This window comes from Oculina patagonica, chromosome 6 (genome assembly GCF_052425735.1).
Source record: "Oculina patagonica isolate OP01 chromosome 6, crgOcupat, whole genome shotgun sequence".
Classification (NCBI taxonomy): domain Eukaryota; kingdom Metazoa; phylum Cnidaria; class Anthozoa; order Scleractinia; family Oculinidae; genus Oculina; species Oculina patagonica.
Window position 1 is genome coordinate 13,672,472 of NC_135763.1, and position 20,206 is coordinate 13,692,677.

Genomic DNA, 20,206 nt, shown 5'->3' on the forward strand with positions numbered 1-20,206 from the left:
TTAGCCGAGTGGTAAACAGTTTATTTGGTCTAAACAGTTCGCAATAGATGTCTGCAAATTTCTTTGCTGCGACATTATCAAAGAAAATATCCGCGCTATAGCATTTCAAAAAAAAAAAATAGCAATAATGAGCGCATTTAATGTGGGATTAATCAAAAACTTGCGGATAAATAGGTATAAAAGATGTTTTTCTAACTTGATTTACAGTTTTATGACCGCAAGCACGATCGATGATATTGGCACAGGAAAAGAAACCGCAATTTTTTAAGATCGTCATGTTATTGCTAAATAAAAAGCGGTGACTGGTTCAGTTAAATAATTAGAGATCCTCAATTTGATCTCATCCAATTGAATCAGTGCACCGGCGAAGCAAACTGTACGAACATGTTTGAGACCTCATTAAATATCGCTAATTGCAGCTATTCGGCAAATCTGACCTATCCAATTTCTTGCGGTTACTTTGCTTTTCAGTTTTCTAGTTTCGTCTTCACAATATCTTGTGTACGATATTAATATTTAACAGCCTCATCTTTTCAAAGTTTCAAAGTAATTTAGCTCATTCCCAAAAGTTTTCTCCAAGGATAAGTTTTACATACAAGATGGCACCTGGGAGTTTGCTGCTTCAAGTGGCGTTTTGCGCCATATTTTCTCTAGCAAGTAAGAATTCAGGTTTAGCGTGAAAAAAATTGTAGTTAGTGAGTAAGTTACTTGTTTTAATCATCATATCAAGAAACTCGGCGCCTGCAAACATAGTTAAGGGTTTTGGAATGAATAATATATCACTTAACAGGAATTGAATTACTTGCATCTTACTTTGGAGTAATATAGATCTTTTATCAAAAATTACTGAAACTACAGACAGAAACTGATTCATGCATAAAGCCGATTTTAAGAAAAGCGTTTGAAATGACATTTTTATAAAAAAAATCAATAAAGAAGCTTCAACCCTCATCGCTTGCTGATGGAGCAAAAACGTGAACGATAGGAATTAAGCCCGAACTTTTCTTTGCGTAAACAGTTCGCCGTTGCTTTTTTAAAAGATCTCGGAGCACTTTTATAGTACATTGGCCTTATAACCTAACTTACTCTGGGTAGCTTGATAGATTTCACACTTTGAAAAAGTTACCAGCGACTTGGGCGAATTAAAATAATGTGATAATGACCTGATATCATTTGGTACACGTATTTGTTCACAGTATCGTTTCTCGCGTAGCTTTATCAGCAAATTATTTCAATTACAGCAATGAAATTCCTAGTTTTCAATAAGTTTTTCAATATTCCAGCAAATGATTTGCCCTTAGGATCTGTTTGATACATTTTATTTTCAGATACAAAACTCCTTTTTCGAGAAATATCAATTTGCTAAACATGTCAATTTAATCTCTTGTTTTCTAAAATGTAAACTTCCCGAATAAACAGAAAATCCACAAATCGCCACAAACAAGGATGTTCTAGAAATATATGTACTAAATAATTTATTCAGAGCTAAATTATTTTAATGCAGTTTATTGTAGAGTCTCTAATCGGCGTTCAAAGACTACATGCGATAGGACTGTGAAGTAAAATCATCATTCTTATTATTCCACTATTGCGCCATTTTACCATATTAGGGCAAAAGAACGCGCAAAACATGCTACGTTATTACTCTGTGGAACAGGGTAAAAATATGCTCGGACAAACTTACGGAATATGAACCCAAACTTAGTGGAAAAAATAGTGGAATAATAAATCCCTCATTCGATGTTTTAACATATTACACGAGCGGACATTTTGTTTATTGCTCGTATTTTTCCTCGCCCTTATGGGGCCCTGAAAAATACTACACAACTCGCAAACTCCGCGCATATTATATGTTAAACCATCGAATAAGATATCTTTATTATCCAACTCCGCTTGTATTAGTGGAGTACAAATATTCAACAACGTCCACAAAACACGTACAAATATTAAAATAACTAGTAATACGTGACTCGCAGGGCCTCGCGAAGCTCTGGGTTATTGTTGCCTAGTAACGGACAAAATACAGCAGACAGAATACAAACAGAAACTGAACAACAACGAACTGCACGATTTAATACAGATACTTCGACAAAATACCGCGGACAGAATACAAACAGAAACTGAACAACAACGAACTGCACGATTACAGACACCTCGACAAAATACAGCAGACAGAATACAAACAGAAACTGAACAACAACGAACTGCACGATTTAATACAGATACTTCGACAAAATACCGCGGACAGAATACAAACAGAAACTGAACAACAACGAAATGCACGATTTAATACAGATACTTCGACAAAATACCGCGGACAGAATACAAACAGAAACTGAACAACAACGAACTGCACGATTACAGAGACTTCGACAAAATACCGCGGACAGAATACAAACAGAAACTGCACAACAACGAACTGCACGATTACAGAGACTTCGACAAAATGCCGCGGATAGAATACAAACAGAAGCTGAAGACACAAGAATACAGAGATTACAATTACTGAGACAAAATTATACAGACAGACTTTTAGTAGAATCAACTGAGCAGCTACAGGATAGATTACAATTAAGAAGGGAAAGTGATGCAGCGCGCTTACAATTAGAATCGGAGGAGGAGAGAAATATTCGATAACAGTCTGCTCGAGAAAATAGTGCCACGCGTAGACAACAACAACAATTACAGCAACAGCAACAGGAACTAAACAGAGATGATTATCTTTCCAATGGATGGAGAAATCCCGATCAGCCTTTACATCAGCAACAATGGGTTCAGAACGAAATGGCAAATTTTCATACAACAATGAACAGTTTTCAACATCAGCAGTTTATAGCCTAAATAGGCGTTGAGGGAGTGTTATGTGGAAATCAGTGTTTTTTTAATCCGAAAAGAAAAACAATAAAAATGAAAGGCTCAGGATTCGAACCCACAAAAAATAAATAAGAAAAAAACAAAAAAACAAAAAAAAACCCTAGCCGGATTTGAACCCCCGCCCTCAGTCCCGAAGATCTGATTTCAAGTTCGACGCCTTACCATTAGGCCACCAGCGCGCGGCGGCCGTGTGACGTCATTTCCGCCACACACCAAGCTCACAAATAAATAAATAAATAAATAAATATATATGACCGTAAACTCCACACGAGATTTCATCCCGCCTGAGCCCTTTGAGGGACAAAATTATACACCCCGCTACGCTCGGCCTTCGGCCTCGCTTCGCGAGGAATAAACACACTGCGGTGACAAACATGACAAGACAGTGAGAAACTTTTTCTCTACTAGCCATAATATTTGTTTTTTTTCTGTAGGTTTTAAAGTCTGTTTGTTGTTAATTAACAACATTGTCATTATTTTTAGCTTAGGTACCAGTCTTTATTTCACGTTAAAATTTTATTGTAATCTTTTTAACGGTCACTTCTGAAGATGTATGTTGTAACATACGGAACGTTAAGTTCGTAATTCAAAGTTTTTTCCGACATGCGTTGTCTTGTCATGTTTGTCACCGCAGTGTGTTTTTTATTTTTATTGAAGTTAAAATGGCCTAAGAATAAGAATGTCTACGTACAAATGTCTCATGGTATTTGTACTTCTCTTATTCACCTGATCCCGCTGAAGCTTTTTAAAACGGTGGAAAGACGGATTTTCATCATCATCATCGATCCTTTTCGCGCCATTGGACGCATAAGGCCTCTACAGTCTCTCTCCAGCGGGAGCGGTCTTGTGCCGCCTTCCGGATCCCATTCCAGGTCAAAAAACGGATTTTAGGGTTTAGAAACTGTTGGATAATACATCTCTAATTAGACTTTTTAGTACGAAGTATAGCTGTACATTTTTACTTGTCATTAATTAATTTGTATTTGGCTTGCGCAAGATAAGCCGCACCACTCTTAAAAATATACAGCATTACTATAACTTACTACTGTCTTAACAAAAAAGGCAAAATCTATTCATCCTATTTTCATTTGTTTTAGTCGGCCAGATTCCTAAACTCGAGATGATTACGTCGTTTGTGAACGTGACGGATGTGTTGAGGCATGGGTAAGAAATCATTTGTTCCACTTAAAGGGAAGTAGTTTAGTCCCCGAATCTCCCTCCGATCCCACGTCTCGTATAGGTTCAACCCTATATAGGGCGGGGAAGGGAGTCTTCAGGGATTGGACAAAGGAAGATTCGACGCGAAAGTTTGAGGAGAGCTGGGTTTAAAAACTCGCGCTCTCGATTGACAGCCGCTTCTCATGCGCTTTCATCAAATTTAATCCTGGTCAAACATTTCAGTGGGGGGAACAAGTGCCAGTTGATGGCGACATCACTGCTCCGAGAAGTGACTCAGCCCACGGATTTCGTCCCAGAAGACGTATTTGTACGCGCGATTGCTTTCGAAGTACTCGTGAACGCACGCGCTACTTTTTAATGGATGAAATAATTCGGAAATTCTTCGAGTGCTTCAACGAACATTTACCAAAACCGGCACTTATTCCCCCGACTGATTCAGTTATGGGGTCATGAGAATTTTCTCTCGTTTGACAGGCAGAAGTACCAACCCTCGCGACTCTCAGCCCATAATTTTAAATTGTACAACATAGTTGAAGAAAACTTTTGCCCGGTTCTATAGTTAGTAGAGGGTCTGAATGGGGGTACCTCGATAACACTAAACACTTAATTTTTTTGGCTCTTTAACATGAAATAGTAAAAGTTTAGGCATTTTAACACTAACAGTAAAAAAATTGACTGTAACAGTAAATTTTCTCCAAAAAGAAACAAAAACGGCTCCAAAAAGGCCAATATTATTTTGTTTAGTATATGAAGAAGTTTTCGGTCATTTTTCGACGATTTCCAATCAGTTCGGAAGATTTCTGAAGACTTCCGAAAATTCCTGAAGATTTCCGAAGATTTCCAAAGACTACAGAAGAATGAGAAGATGTCCGGAGACTACCGAAGATTTCCGAGGAGAAATCCGAAAATTTCTTTAAGTTTATGAGTGATTTTATCTTATTTTTGAAGAACTGATAAGAATTTACAAGGCTAAAATGTTTTATGAAAAATCCTTCAAACACTTAACAGTATTTTCTCCGAACACAGTAAACATTAAAAAATTGGCCAATGTAACAGCTAACACTAACAATTATGGCAAATAACGCTAAACACTAAACCCTATTCAGACCCTCTTAGTAATACGGCTTCAAGGGGTCTTAAATTGGTTTTTCTTAAGACGTCTAAACTGATCTTCCTCTGTCGTATCCATCTTGGTTTTTTTTCGGTTTACTGGCCAACATGATGATTTGAAACATTGCCAGAAACGGTGTGCCAGGGGGCAAACGTTAATAACGGGATAATGCTCGGAAAATAGGCTCCTCTCAAAGGTCGAGTATCCTTGCGAAATCGCATTTTAAGGCCAAATTATCAAATGCAGATTTCATTATTGTGGTTAGTGTGGAATAGTTACGCGACAGCCTAAATTATTAAACAAGTTGAAACTTGCCAATTATAGCTAGCTTTCCTTTAAGAAATCATGGGTCCAATTTGCATCGATTGTACTAGTGTCACATGGAAAAACTAACATGGTGGCTGTCGTGTATATTTTTTTCTCTCCTCTGCAGAGGCTCTCCCTGAGATGACCGCTGAGGCACGAAATGAGTGGAGCGAGCGTTTTAAGCGCCTGCACTCATTTCGTACGTCAGCGGTCATCTCCCAGAGTGCCTTTGAGGAGGCCGGAGAGAGAATATTTTCACTGATAACCTTTTTGGGGCGGAATTTTGCAAAATTGTTAAAAGCTGCCATGAGATAGCCAACTCTTCTGGTTTTCATTTTTTAAAAAAATTATTTCAGTACGAATTTTTCTAGCAGAGTTATTGCAAATTTTGTGTTTTGCGTGACTAAAACGTTAATCCCCAAAGGTGTTATAACATGTCAACGCTTCGGACCTCTGGTGAGTTTCACGCGGGAATACATCCAGGGATGCTCGAATTACGTAATTTGTTCACGAAGAGTTTGTGTTTTATTCGTGGTCAACGCAAGGAGAAACGATCATGAAACGATCATAAAAGCGGAAACGTGAGAGTTCGCCCTGGGTTAAAGGAAAGCGAACAAAGGTCAACAAGTTCAATCAATGAAGCGAAGAAATCTCAGCTCGCTGCCAGCGACAAGGGTTCGTGGTATTTTTGGAACGGCCTTTACCTCGTTGCCTCGTTGCTTTCGAATTCCGCGCGCCCGATTTCGTTATTGGCATTATGACCATGGATAACAAATACATATGATGGCTGCAGATTGAGTAGCGAATAACTTTTCCCACGAATTCGAGACTGTTTTGTAACAAGCGACATCAGGGGGCTGTATGTGCAATTTTTATTGGTCGGCGGCATGGGCCGCATTCACACCTGCGTTGACAAGGTGTGAAAACTAGTAAAATCTTTTCGGCCCGAAAACTCGAGGTTTATTTTTTCATGAATGACCTCTCTTCAAATGAATTAATAGGGTATGTAGATTTGTCGGATTTTTACGAAATTTGGCCGAAATGATCGTGAAATATTGATGCACAAAAGTGTGTCGGGCATTTAGAATATTCGAAATATTTTTCCTGTGACACCTCTTTACGTGACGCGAAACGAAAAATTTCCTATTGGCCAACTTCAGAGCCTATTTTCTCAGAAACCAATAGAAAGATCCAAAATGCCCGACACACTTTGATAGCCTATCGTGTGCTGAGTGATGTAGTGCAGTTTGTTTTGATGTAAGAGAGAACGTGGATGCGGGTAATTCGGCGAAGCGAACATCGATAATTTCAAGTTTGACGGCTCGCGCGCGCTGATCAAAGCGATAAATTCCCAATATTTTTACATATTTGGATTCTACATTTCATAACCTTTCCAAAGATATATAGTTATCCATGGTTTCACCGAAAAAGACGCGCGTACGAAATATTTTCCGAACGGCACCCCAAGAGGTTATCAGTAACCAGGTGCCCCTCTTGACTGAGTAACATTATTATCATTTGTTTTTGTCACTATAGTGACCATTTTGGGTACATCACCACCCTTAAACACGCAGATGATTCTCTTGCTCCCGCTAAGGGTGTTCGCGTGATTTGGATGTTAGCGCCCTTCATCAAGTTCAGTAATTTAGTCTCATATCCCCGTGGTCCTCCCCCGCGAGTAGTGCAAAAGGATGACAGCATAACTTTCAAGGTAATGTAGAACACTATCAAGTAAAAATTATGTTACCCTATTATAGGAAATTAACGCTTGTGTTAATTAAGGTATTTGAAATTAACGCGACTTAAATTAACGCGAATTGAAGGAAAAATTACTTTCCAATAAAGGAAATTAACGCGAAAGAGGGGGCGACATTTCAAAATGAAGGAAATTAACGCGACGTACACAACAGGAACAAGTTTATTTCAACACTTGTAGGCGTATAATCTTTAACGAAAGCAATGTTCGTGGTACTTTTCCCACTTTGAGCGTTCTTCGCAGTATCAATTATAGTTGCAGATGAAATAATGCTTTTTCCTTGGAGTCACGAACGTCTGGACTGTAACGAGAAATTGGGGCCAAAATAATGGAAATTAACGTCATGGAAATTAACGCTCCACTTAATTAACGGTGTGGAAATTAACGTTAACAAAAATTAACGCGACTTAAATTAACGCGAATGTTTGAAATTCGCGTTAATTTCATGACGCGTTAATTTCCTATAATAAGGTAGTTCATTAAGATACAAAATTGGGGAGGCGTGATGGCCTAATGGTTAGCGGGCTACTCCGGTTTAAACGATTCTGGTTTTAGTCCCGGTAGGGTCATTGAACTAGGCTTGAAGGTAGAGTTTAAGTTTATCTTAGGTACGCCCAAATTTTAAAGTTTGCAAATGATTGTCGAATTATAATTTACTTTTTTGAACGTGGAAGTTCGACTAGACGTTAATTTCTGGCATAGATTAACTCGTAATTCTTGAATTTTTGGTTCGCTTTTAGGGTGGTAAGCTGGGTTTTCATCTGGATTTTTACTCAGACTAAAGTTAATGTTTTTACACGTTTAAATGATGCAAATTCACTCCACTCCAACCTAACCCTTTCCTGCAGACGCCCATATAAGCATGAAGAAGGTTACAGAGGTTAAAGAAAGAGTTAAAAGAGCTGTCAATTTACAATTAGTAATTTTTAATTTAAAATGACCATCGTTAGAATAATCCCGGTACCTTCTAGTGTATTAAGCCAAACAAAATTAGACAGGTATCATTATTAATTGTTTTAGAATTTGTACCTTTTCGTGGTGAAAATGACATCGAGCCACAACCACATAACGATTTCTGACTACCTTTTAAAAGGAATTTTTCAAAACGTCCCACGATCATCCATCTCATTTATATGGGAATCACTCGGGCGCAATTCAACCCAACCCTAAAGGATTACACACGACGCACTCAGGTATATTTTGGGTGGCTATGTGTCGCCGGTCTCCAAAGTAGCACCGCGTTTTGGAAAGAATTTGCATTCAAAATGATACCTCGTTGTAGGAAAAGGTCAATTTTCTAACACCCCCTTTTGACTGCTAATAACTTGAAACTTTCGTACGTTCGAAATGCCATACCCCGTTTTAGAAATTGTTTCCAAAATGGACCCCCCGTTCTAGATCGGGAGCCAAAATCACGACCCGGTTGGGCGACACATACCCGTATAGGCGTTTTGGGAGAGCACCCACTCCGGGATAACAAGACGGAATAATTCTGCTAATTCTGTTTCATTTGATAAGCTTGATGAGGTTGTCTGGGGTGCCGAGAGTACGATCTCCTTCAAAGTTCAGTTTGATCCAGACAAGAGCTTAAAGCCCAAGCATTATGACATAGTCACTCCTGTTCAACTTCTCTACTATGATGACTACACAGAGGACTCTGACAGGGTGGTCCTCAGCAAAGGAACGTTGTACACTCACCCACTTGGTAAAGTTTCTTTCGGCATCGAACTACCAGGTAAGAGCATTTAATGCGTGACAGCTTGCGTGACTAAGGTCAAATGATCACGCCATATCTAGAAAGGATACCTGCATTCTCGTCTCCAGAGTCACTCGTCTCTCTTAGCCGGTGGAAACTGTGCACGAAAAAAAGTGGTTTTGGGACACATGATTTGTTTGGCTAGATTTTAACATAGAGAGTTTCAAATCTAGCCAATAAAATCAACTGTTTCAAATTGTTGTATGACAAAGGAATTTTAAAGCAGTTAATTTGATTAGCAGTTTCTTTTGTTAAAATCTAGTCCATCAAATAATGTTCCCACAGAGCCACATGTTTCTCGTGCACAGGCTCCGCCGGCTAAGAGGGACAAGCGGCTGTGGAGACGAGAATGGGATACACGAGGATCAGCGCCAAGCATGTTGTCGATTGCAAATTTGATTCTGTTTTAGCAATCAAATGCTCTTCAAATATTGTTCAAATTTAAAAACGTGATTTACATAATTTAGAATCCTTTTTAATAACATAAACGCAATAATCTGGACATTCTGATTGGCTAAAAGTATGCTAATCAAATTTTTTATAAACTTTGGGACACTATTTCGGAGTCAGAGTCATGATCAGTAGATTTGGGGTTTATAAAAACACAATTGGGGCTCATATAAAACCTATACTATCAAATAAAACATCGCCAAACGTTCATGTATGTAATGGGTTCAATATTTCGTTTCCAGTCTCCCTTTGTCACTGCCTTCTCTAGATCACTTTAATTTACTTTAAACGTCAGGTTGTTCTGAGCCTTTGGGAATGAAAAGTGGAAAGATCAACGATTATCAAATCTCAGCTTCTTCAAGTTATGATGAGGCTCAGCCTTCGCGAGCGCGAGAGAGTAAGTACGTTAATGTGTAAACTACTCGTAGACTACGAGAGCATAAATCCGTCGTGTGTGAAACGAAAAAAAAGCACCAGTGGGAACTGATGATCGCGCGTCTTAACCGCAGATACTTCGGGGCCATATTTTCCTCTTCCTATTCCCACCCTGTGGGAGGCGCGCTGGATTGAACGGTCCTGTCCGGGATCGAGCCCTGCGCGGGGTCGCAGTGTTGTATTCTTTGCAAGACACTTAACTCTCATAGTACCTCTCTGCACCCAGGTGTATAACTGGGAACCGACGAAATAATGCTGGAGGGGAGGGGGGGGGGGGGGGAATACACCGCAAAGGACTAGCATCACATCCAGTGGGTAGTAGAACTATTCCTAGCTAGCCGCTTAATGCTTTTGAAACCGGGACAGCCTCAGGCAGTATGGGAACCTTGGCTCAAGGCTTCTCTTATTCCCTCCCGACACGAGTTTTGAGTTATGAGTTATGTTACTATTGTTTCTCCCTTGTACGTTTTAAGATCATCACCCTCAGGTACATCACACCAATATAACCGTGTCCCATAAACACACCACTATTCTAAATCCCGTTATTTAGGTACACGTTATTTCAGACTAAACCCGGGTTCGGAAAATGAACCCTTGCGTGTGCACGGCTCATGTACATCTAGTCCATAGGGACATCACACCAATTGTTAAAATGATAAAAAAAAAGGGTACAAAAGGGAAGAAAAGATCAACATCGGCTTCTCTCTACGTCAATTTGGGAGCGAAATGGCTAATTTCCATCAAAGTATAGTATGTTTAGTTCAGTATGTACTAAAACAGTGGATAGCGTTGTTGGCACGCTCTGATTGGTTTCTCAAACTCCGGATACCCTTTGCTCCATTTACCTGCGAGCAACTCGCGCGCGAAAATTGTAATCGTTGCCAGGAATAACTGAGTTGAAAATAATCCTTTTGGGTTATTTTATCTTGCTGTTTTAGTATAAACTACAAAAAATCTTCACCTCAGTGTCAGTTGCCATTGGTGTGTATGCTCGGTAAATATCCACCACTGGCCACCTCCACCTCGGTGAACAGTTGTTAATTATTCCTTACCTAAAGACAAGTACCCTCCTTGGCTATTCTCACCGTAAAATTTCTCAAGATGTTATAGTGTTGATTTTCCTTTTCCTGCTGTTTACTTCACAGCCGAAGACGCTTGGTGCGCAAGGGCTGACACAGAGGAGGAGAAAAAGAATCAATACATTCAAGTGGATTTCTTGGTGAAAACTTGCGTGACGCGAGTGGGTACCATGCGACGTAGAAGTAAGGATCACTGGGTCAGAGAGTATTACCTGCAGTACAGTGATGATGACGTCACTTGGATTGATTACCTGGAAAATGGTCACGTCAAGGTGAGTGGTAATATGGGCCTTACAAAACCACGACGGTGACGCTGACGACAAAGTCGATTTGAAAATGAATTTATGTTTTACTTAACAATCTCGCAACTTTCCTGATTTATTTAGTGCGTTCATTTGTGTCAGAACAAATCTCTAGCTGAATATGTTGGTGCATTATTAAGTTCAAACTAGAAACATAGAAAATTCGCCGTCGTGGTCCGTTATCCACACTACGCAGAATTTGGTCATGTCACGTGGTTGTTTTACAGAGGACGACAAAGAAATGTACCAATATGGATAACGGACGTGCTAAGCTATTATACTGCTCATTAAACCTTTTGTTTGGCGACGTTCTCGTTGCAGTCGCCATCGTTACCTGCGATTGGGCGTTATTTTTTTAAAAAAAAAGAAGGCTTATCGCAAGTTATCGCCGTCGTGGATTCGTAAGGCCCCTAATAATGTTTTTCTGGGCCTAAAGGGCCGAAAAGTCTCTTCATATAGATTCAATGTGTTCTGGGTGGCATGGTGGTTTAATTGGACCCCGGATCGAGCGGTCCTGGCCCGAGTCCTGGCTGGGTTGTGTTGTGTTTTTTTTTGGGGGGGGGGAGCTCACTTTACTTTAGCAGTGAATCTTATCACCAGGATTAAAAAAAGGCACCGGAGAAGCAACCTGCGATGAACTGGCATTCCATACAGGGGGAGTGGCAATACTCCTTTTCGCTTCACGCTAGGAAAACTGGAATAAGTTGCGAGGGAAAAAGGGAGTGAATCGAGGACTTTCAATCTTTTAGCCAGAGTCCGTGTTCTTAGTGCTGACCAAAAAAAGGCGGGCTCAGGAGATGAGAATGATCTCAGCGGGGACAAATTGAAGGAGTTTATTCATTGTATGGTACGCTTTGGTGGTATATCAGGCGAATTTGGGTACAGTTATTGAGTCTATATATTATTCTATAATCTACTTCACAGGTTAGGTAATACCTGGGCTCCTGGTAATACACTAATCACGGTTATGAATATTGCCTTGTAATAGTAAAAATATGTTCTGAAGGCTGATTTCATTTCGCTCTATAAAAACCTTCTGTGCCTGTAATGAAAAGACTCAAAATCAGAGATGTAGAATTTTGGGTGCGGAGCTCTGCTAGGGTATTCCTAACAAGACTCCTTGTTTTCCTTATACGAAGATGTTCAAGGGCCCGCAGTCTGTGGACGACACTGAAATGATCGTCCATCGTCTCCGTCATTCAATCGAGGCTAACAGCATTCGTCTGCACCCGTGGAAGTCTGAACAGTTGGTGTGCCTGCGGTTCGAGTTGTATGGCTGTGACATACTCGGCTCACCAGGTATGACAACAACAACAACAAGGTTTATTTGAACTGTAAAATTACTAGTTACTTCTTAAACAATAAATAAATTAAAAATACATACAGTTGCTGGTCGCCCAAAATAACTAAAAAGCTAAACTAGTTGGGTGGCCACCATTTATTAATTTAAGATAAGGTTAGAAAAGAGTCATTTTACATTTTACACACTTAATTAAGGAGGTAGTTTACAGAACAAATAATTCTTAAGCATGTATGATAGAGATGCCACTGAACTAGTGCGAGATACGTGTTGGGGAAATATTGGTCATGCATGTTTCTTTCTTCCACATTTGCGGGGCAGGCCAAAAACAAGATCGATAGAATACGCACACAAAACGCGCACAACTATAAATATTAAAAAATGCTAAAATCCCTAGACAAAAATTACATTTACAGCTGGCCTGTAAGTTAAAAAACACTAAATGATCTCAACTTTCACCTCTTTTAAAGTTAAACCAAAACTGTAGACACAAATAGAAAAAGATTTCTACTGTGAAAAATAATAGAAAGGCAGTTTACTTTTGTACAATGTTTCCAAAAAGCAAATCGAAGAGAGTAATTCGTGAGTGAGTTACATGGTACAACTTTGTCACTTGCGAGTTGCGCGCGCTGCTCCCGCCATTAAACAAATTGTATGTAACTTTCATCATTTTACATTGTCTGAGACATGTTCAAAATGTTCAAAGACATGTTCAAAATGCTATACGTCAGTTTTCGTGTCGTGCGCAAATAAGTTGTAAGTTTGATTACATGAAACAATTTTTGTCGTAGGCCGTGTACTGGGTAAATCGACTCAAAATGCTCCTTTTCATCATGGGCTATGTTTTCTCTCTTTTTCAGCCAACTGCATATCTCCTCTTGGCCTTGAATCCGGAGAAATCACCGACGAAGCCTTGACACACAGCCTTCCTGTTTGGGATCAATCCAAACCTCAATACATCCGGCTCAACTCGGTTGTGCCAATGTTTCCGTACGGTTGGTATTCCCGTCTCGGTCAAAATCCACCTGATTATCTACAGATCGACTTTGGCACACTGCGCAAAGTCACCAGGCTGTCCACAATGGGAGGCTATGGTATATTTAGCATGTATTATGTTGCAACGTACAGCCTTGCCTACAGCAAGAGCGGCTTGACTTGGGTGGATTATCAAGAAAATGGACAAGTTAAGGTAAGTGATTTAAAAATCACTAGCACATTTTGAATCTTAATTCTAGTATCCCCCTCCCCCGGGGGGGGGGGGTTGGCGCTCTCTCTGTCACGAAACACTATCGTTGGATTACAGAGTGAGAAATAGGGCCCTTACTGGACTATGTTGTGATAATTTCTTTAGGCTATCAGAGGACCGAAAAGCAAACAAGAATCGCTGTACCCGGTCCTCGCCAAACTTGCTGAGCCATTTGTGGCGCGCTATGTACGAATCATCCCAAGCGATAAAGACAGCAACTTTAAAGTAATGAGAGCAGAAATTTATGGATGCTTTGCTGAGGAATTTCCTCCTTATGGTGGTATGTTAACGTTTTCTCATTTGTTACATTTCTAGGCATAGACAAAGTGTATGCTAAGGTGGCCATCTTGATAAAAACTTGTATATCGAGTTGGAGTGTTAAACAGTGACCTAATGTTTAGCGCACTGGACTCCGGATCGTTGCGGTCTGGGCTCGAGCCCTGGCGGGGTCATTGCGGTGTGTTCTTAAATTGGATCTGCATCTTTTGGATTGTTCATGAGCGGTGAGGGACAACTGTACGAGCAGTTTTAGGAATGTAGGTTGATCCTGTGTACCTGTGTTATTTTGTCCTTCAGGTGTTCCTGAGTACGCCAGACGTTCTTTCCTTTTGGATCCTGTTACTGACTGGTTTTACGCGTGCATGTACACCGCTGAAACGTGAGTATCATGATTCCCCTACACGATCCTTGCCCTGTCCTATAGCAGACTATGAGGGGAGGCTCTACCCGAAAGGAGTCCCTTTCTCAAGTTAGGCAGGGGTATATCAAAAGGTCGGGATTTCACGCGTTGGAGTATAATAAAGGGTAGTGAAAACTGCCTTTTATTGGGTTTCCACAGACGCGTAATTTTCTACGTGCGTTTACGTGCGTGAAACGTACGTTAAAAAAGTACCCGTCAGTGGAAATCCACCTTTGGGCGTTTAAAAGAGTTTTTCAAAATAACTCGAACCAGATCTACCGAACAGTCGATCCAGCTAATTTTAATGGGGTTGTTTAAGTGATAAGTTTAGAAAATATGAATTGAGGTACCATGTTTTATCGAAGGTATATTAAAGGGTAATCTTTTGTGCTAAAAATTGTATATAAAAGTGTAAGAGTTTGGACCTCGGGGCGGAGTAGAGTTGAGTAGTGCCCGGGCTTTCTAGCTTGTGACCGTTGTGCAACCAAACACAAAGTATTACAACTGGCCAATCACAACAACAAGGAAGATGACACAACAAAACATGCGGTTGGTATCAAGAGCAGGAAAACGCTTGACAGCTACATCACGATTGGCTTGGATTTTGCATCTGATTGGTCGAAAAACTATAACTTTAATTTAAAAGAAATGTAAGGTAAGAGAGGGGCCTGAAGGGGTAAAATGGAAACTTGGATTTGGGCAAGTTTTCACTGGAAAAAGGAATTTAGGCCACTGGGACTGGGAATCACAAAAAAATAAACAATAGATCTGGGACTGGGATTTGGAACATCGGGAGAACAATAAGCTGGAAAATGGGAGTTGGGCAAACTTTGGGCTAGGAAATGGGATTTTAGATCCCTCCTTCAGACCCTCGTAAATAATTAAAAATAATCGATACTTAAAAAGCCTTAAAAGGGGATAAGCCATCGTGACTGAACTTAATTTGATTATTTCTTATTCTCATAGAATCGAAAGTAGCTGCTTTTCAACTGCAGATGGCGTGGAATGGACTGGTATGCTTCTTAAGTTTATCTTTGTGTTCGCTTCTTGCAAATCAACGAGTATTAGAATTGTGAGAATGCGTCATGAGCAAGCAATGCGTGTAGAACTCTATGTGTAGCTGTTGTCTTTTGCATGCCATACGGGGCTACGTTTTTGATACTTGTAAATAATTATGGGCGTAAAAATCGTCACAAGTTTAATTTCATTCATTTCCCTATTTTAGCCATAAAATCTTTAATAATCAGTGTGGCAGCCTCTAACCCAACTCTGAAGGAAATTTACGGTTTGGATCGGCAAATGAACTACCATCGCAGCCGTGATTCGGGTGAAACTTGGCGACAAATCACGGATGGTTATTTGAACGTGGTACAAAAGGATACAAAATTGATTCAGGCCACCGCTCTTCCCGAAAACCTTGTGTCCGGGCTGCCCACGGCTAACCTAACAGCGGTCGCGAATTCCACTGGGACCACTTGGGGAGGTGAGTGTAATAAGGAGTTACTTTGCAGATCTTTGCAATAAAAGCAACGGTACCGTTAAAAGAACTATGTCATGGGGATTTCGCATTTTTTTGATCTCAACTGTTCTGAAATAAGTGGTAGAAACTTTACCCATGAGAACATTGTCTTTGAGCATTTAACGGAAGATATAACCTTTATTTGAGGATAGAAATCAACTTCGGCAATAAATATCAATTCTTTGAAGGCGCGCGGAAAATGGATGGAAATGGATTGCAATTTGAAAACGTTTTCAAATTGCAATCCATTTCCATCCGAGCCATTCGCAGCCAAACGCACTTTTAAGCAGTTTTAGTGCTCTAAATACAAATTGTTAATAAAAAGGGACCATTATTTTTAGGATTCCTACGACACAAATATAAATTTGGGCTGTTCAGAAATCTGTTTATTCTGTTAAAATCCGTGACATAGTCCCTTTAAAATTCCAAACATAAGTCCTGGGCTTTTATTTGCTTAATGTCTCCTTCAGGTGGGCTTATTGAGAGGGCTTATATATGAAGGGGAGCTTGTTTTTGGATGGAAATTTGCGTTTCAAAAATCTTTGGGTTTCTAGTTTACCGGGATACTGTCTTAAAATTTTCTGATGCATTCAAAATACCACATGGTAAAATTCTCTAAACAAAACGATATGAAACCCAAAGCAACTCCTGCATTTGTTCAACAAGCATTACAGGTCTCTACATATAACGAAGAGAATGAATATTAGAAGAGACATTAATTGATATTGTTTTTATTTTAATTTCGTAGTCTCCGGGTCTGGAATTCACGTGATGACCGCTGGAAGCAATGCGTGGAGCCTGGTGGGTTCATGGAAATGTTGCGGGCAGTAATTCCAAATGATGCAAACAACGCAAGTGTCACTCATCATTGTACAAACATATAAAACCTTTGAGAGATTCACTTTTCGACGCATGTAATCTTCTTTGAGCAAGGATCCATAGTTTATCTTTGTTATGTATCAGGAAGTCAAATAACTCTGGTAATTTGTAATCAATCAATCAATCAATCAATCAATCAATCAATCAATCAATCAATCAATCAATCAATCAATCAATCAATCAATCAATTACTGGTATATAGTACAGACCAATGCGCGGAAGGTAATGGTTTCTACTTCTGTTGGGGACTCATGACATGTTTCTTTGTCCCACGCTGCTTGTAACAAGCTGAATGCAGTTACTACAGCTACAGTATTTGTCAACTCTTTAAACCTAATTGAAAAAAAATGTTGTCCGAAAAAAGTAGAAACTATTAACGAAACGACCGTATGGAATTAAGGAAGGACTGAATTACTGTGTGCATTTTAAAGGATAAGATCTGAATATGGATTTCTTTTAATGCTGTAAAGTGTCTTTTTTACTCTAATGTGATTACTCTGCGCTCTATAAATAACTTGTAGCTTATGAATCTAACGAGGTCATTTCCTGCACATCACTAACTAAACGACTTTCTTTTCATAAGAATAAAATTAATTGCATGGGTAATCAGATGTAAACCAGGTGAGCTGTAAGTACTTAACTTATTATACACCTGAAACTGTAACAAGGCTTCCGCAATTTCACGTAACGAGGCTTGGTTGTAATTTTATCACAGCATGTCTACGGGACTTTTAATTATTGTTATTGAGGGTTAATAAATAATATCGTGACTTGTGGTCATGTGACTGCTAAATGAGCTGCACAATAAAATGAAACAAAATAGCAAACTTACTTCGTTATTCTCTTATAGTTGTAGTTGAATAGTGTCATTGGGCAACATAACAAAAACCATCACCACCATGCACCACTAACTGATCACCGCAATTACTTTTTGTATAGCGTGGAAGCTGTTTGGGACGAGGACCTCTATTGTTTCCACATTCAATTTTCTTCCGCGCGAATATTAGCCGATCAAAAATAGGTGTGACTTTGACACTTACCCACAATAGACACGTGGTCAAACACTTCTAGCGAGCAAAATATTTCTTGGCAAGTCCCCCTTTTCACAGAGATATAACCTAAAGGAAATTGAAACAATGAGAATTGCTTAATAAGCTACACAGTAGCGTGCATTGAAGCTGTATTCGGAGTGCACCCCGACTGTTTCAATATTCAGATTTTGAGATGCGAATATAGGCCGATCTAAAAGAGCAGTGACTTTGACACTTACACACAATGGCCAAACCCTTTCTGGCGTGCAAACAATTGGCTCGCAAATCTCCCTTGAGGCAGAGATATGGCAGCATGAATATTGAAACAACAGAAATTGGTTAGTGAGCAATATATTGATGATGGAAGGTGCTTAAATGCAAAAACAACATTTTGCTGTAGTTCCTTTCCCGTCGCCTAAGTTACACGACAATTAAGTTAGATGCCACGATTGGGGTGTTAAACCTTTAAGTACTACGTTATTGATAAAATAAATGGGTAAATAAACCCATGCAACAACCGCTGCCTTTCTTCCAACACCAACGTTGACGTGGGTTGCAGACCTCTCATTACTTCATGGAGGTCTTCTTTATCCCCTTTTTTAACAGCAGTGGGTGATTGTTATCCCCATTTCATCTGACCTATAATTTTGTTCTCCAAGAAAGCCCCATTCTATTTTGCTCCATTCTATATTAACCCTTTAAGCCCCGAGGCGACTGGTCTTTTTTTCTTAATCAATAAATATTAACCGGATGTCCATGTATGATACACCATTTGAAAGGTATTGATCAGAATAGTTTATAAAGCATGTCAACAAATAATAAGAAAGTTATGGCCTTGAAAGAAATGGCTTTAAAATGTAAAAAGAAAAAAGTTAAAAAATGTGTGTATCTCCGTATGTGGTAGGTATAACTATAGCTAATTGTGCAGCTCTCTGAAAGTGTTGTGGTTAATTTCAGTTATGTTGCATCTCACATACGTATCAGGTAAAAAGTTTGAAAAGCCTTCGGGGCGGTCAATCAAGTCACAAATAGGGGAAGGAACAATTTCATGTTTTGAAAATGCAGATCTTTCCAAGGCAATTTTGGTGACAAAAATTCAAATTAATTGGACAAATATTGATGTCAAGTTATGACATTGTGTGCCAAATGGCCTATCGGGGTAAAGAGGCCTTTACACGACAAACTATTGGCCAACTCGTGTTGGCAAACTCGGGTTGGTGTGTGTGAACGACGCAGCAACGGCAAACAAGTTGGCCAACTGTTGGCGACAAAATAGAACTTGTCTCCATTCTCACCAACAGTTTGCCAACTGTTGTTGTGTCATTCACACACCAACTTGAGTTTGCCAACATGAGTTTGCCAACTTTAGTTTGTCGTGTGAAGGCCGCTTTAAACACAATTTCTCATGGAGACGTTGATACTCGAGGCCTCTGACATTCCTGACACCCAAGTTTTACCACCGTTAATGAAGAGACAAGTCTCGAAACGTCACAGGTTTTAACTATTGTTAGCGCTAGACAATATTTTTATTACAATATTTAAATAAACATAAATGCGCTTCGGTTTTTTCTCTCTGAAGACATGCAGAACACACTTTCGGATTTAAAATTTTTCTTAATGCTGCAAAAAACATCGTTTTATACAGGAACATAACAAAGTCTGCCGGTTTTTTTTTTTGCGATTTTTTGTGTGGGCCAATAACGTCATCTTACAGGCATACAGATAATTAATATTTAAAATACTTTTTAGCTTCACATTGGTTGCTGAAGGCGTGGTAGAATGAAATTTCATCGACTGAAAAATTTATCAATCAACTAAAAACGATTAGCACCTTTAATTGGTATTCCTGAGAAAAAAAATGTGTCGCTTGTGAATTCATTTCATTTTTTATTTTTCTTCTACAATTAGCTAACTGTGTGATTTATAATAAAGCATGTCTGGCATTTTTACCATTTTTCTGGAAATATTAAATTATTAGCTACCTGATACATGTACTAAGCATCTTAACCGTTCAATAATGACATTATTTACCAATGGATATGGAAGTAAATATTGTTTAAAAAAGAAATATCAATAAAGTGGAAATACAGACACGATAAATATTTCACGCAAAGTTGATTACACATCAGGCTGATGTTATCTTTAAAGTGCTCTTCTAATTATCACCGTTGTTATTTATTGTTTGATCAGTGCTGTTGTTTGGACTATGTTTTAGTGAAAGCAATCTTATCTTACCCAAGATAGTGGAAGTCGACAACGGGAAGTGTTTTAATCACGAAAGTGGGAGAGAACCTCAAGTTAGTC

At 39.3% G+C, this 20,206-nt stretch overlaps 1 protein-coding gene across 1 annotated transcript; it reads left to right on the forward strand.

Annotated features, from left to right (window-relative positions):
- Positions 1–568: 568 nt before the first annotated feature.
- LOC144657346 (uncharacterized) lies at positions 569–17,690 on the forward strand. The gene is made up of 13 exons (XM_078517687.1): positions 569–657; positions 3,972–4,038; positions 7,007–7,181; positions 8,745–8,961; positions 9,728–9,829; positions 11,013–11,218; positions 12,388–12,547; positions 13,409–13,737; positions 13,900–14,074; positions 14,371–14,452; positions 15,440–15,486; positions 15,699–15,956; positions 16,741–17,690. The coding sequence occupies exons 1-13, from the start codon at positions 600–602 to the stop codon at positions 16,821–16,823; spliced, it is 1,959 nt and encodes a 652-aa protein (XP_078373813.1). The 5' UTR covers positions 569–599; the 3' UTR covers positions 16,824–17,690.
- Positions 17,691–20,206: the final 2,516 nt, after the last annotated feature.

Bases quoted from the DNA above. Each gene is read 5' to 3' on its own strand.
- LOC144657346 (XM_078517687.1), top strand. From the start codon at position 600: ATGGCACCTGGGAGTTTGCTGCTTCAAGTGGCGTTTTGCGCCATATTT. The intron at 4,039-7,006 runs GTAAGAAATCAT...TTGTCACTATAG, and splicing joins ACGGATGTGTTGAGGCATGG to TGACCATTTTGGGTACATCA. The intron at 11,219-12,387 runs GTGAGTGGTAAT...CCTTATACGAAG, and splicing joins TGGAAAATGGTCACGTCAAG to ATGTTCAAGGGCCCGCAGTC.